The sequence below is a fragment of the Trichinella spiralis genome, assembly GCF_000181795.1.
Source record: "Trichinella spiralis strain ISS 195 chromosome Unknown Scfld3838, whole genome shotgun sequence".
Lineage (NCBI taxonomy): Eukaryota > Metazoa > Nematoda > Enoplea > Trichinellida > Trichinellidae > Trichinella > Trichinella spiralis.
The window spans coordinates 1-923 of NW_003530777.1; the positions used below are offsets into that span (position 1 = coordinate 1).

The window sequence follows — 923 nt, forward strand, 5'->3', positions numbered from 1 at the left end:
GAAGGGAAACAAAAAATAGAATCGACTGGAGATTTGTACTTTTGACGTATCCCTTGCTAATAGTGTCTTCATCTTTTGGACTGGCTCATTTTAGAAAAGGCTGATAAAATAGTTATATATTTATATATATATATATATATATATATATATATATATATATATATATATATATATATATATATATATATGTTGTTTTTGTTATACGTTATTATTATTATTTAGGATGCACCTTTGTATAAGAAATCTGTTCAACAACAGCAGCAGCATCAAAAAGGTGCTTGCCAAAGTCAAGAAAAAGCTCGTGGGAAGAAAAAAGCTGCTGCTCATGTTAAAGGAAAAAAGAAAAAAGTGGGTAATGATAATGATGAAGATGAAACGAGTCGGTCTGCTCTGAGTACTTTTATGACGGCCGAGCAGATTGTAACGGTTTTGAAAGATTCGGTTAATTTGGAAAATTGTCCTGACTGCATTTTGGAAGAATTATCTGAAATGCTTGTCAGGTTAATTTGTTTTGATTTATTGAAAAAAATGTTCCTATTTTTGAAATTTTACTATTAAACTGTTTAGTCCATTAAATGCAAAATACAGAGCAAGATTGGACGCTGTATTTTTAATCGCCTACGACAGTCATCGGAAAACTCGAACTGATTTATCAGAAAAAATGAATCGCCTTTATTCAACCATAACATTGTCAGATCTGTCACTTTTCAGTTTTTGATGGTATAAATTGAAAATGTTAGATTTTTCTGATTGATGTGTTTTAGAATTGATCATTTTTTTTCAGAAAAACTGGCTCAACAGTTACGTTTGCATTTACTTCGGGGTGCTTGTACAGATTTGGCTAATCTCGCTCTTGGCGATTATGCAGACATGCCGAATCCTTTGGAAATTACGAAAAAAAGTGAGAAAAAAGAATCATCTGA

The 923-nt window shown here is 31.3% G+C and overlaps 1 protein-coding gene across 1 annotated transcript; it reads left to right on the forward strand.

Annotated features, from left to right (window-relative positions):
- Positions 1–222: 222 nt before the first annotated feature.
- Positions 223–718, forward strand: Tsp_15316 (conserved hypothetical protein; the record flags this gene model as incomplete). The annotated part of the gene is made up of 2 exons (XM_003367697.1): positions 223–500; positions 589–718. Coding segments are annotated over 2 exons (408 nt in total), but the record flags the coding sequence as incomplete, so codon positions are not given.
- Positions 719–923: the final 205 nt, after the last annotated feature.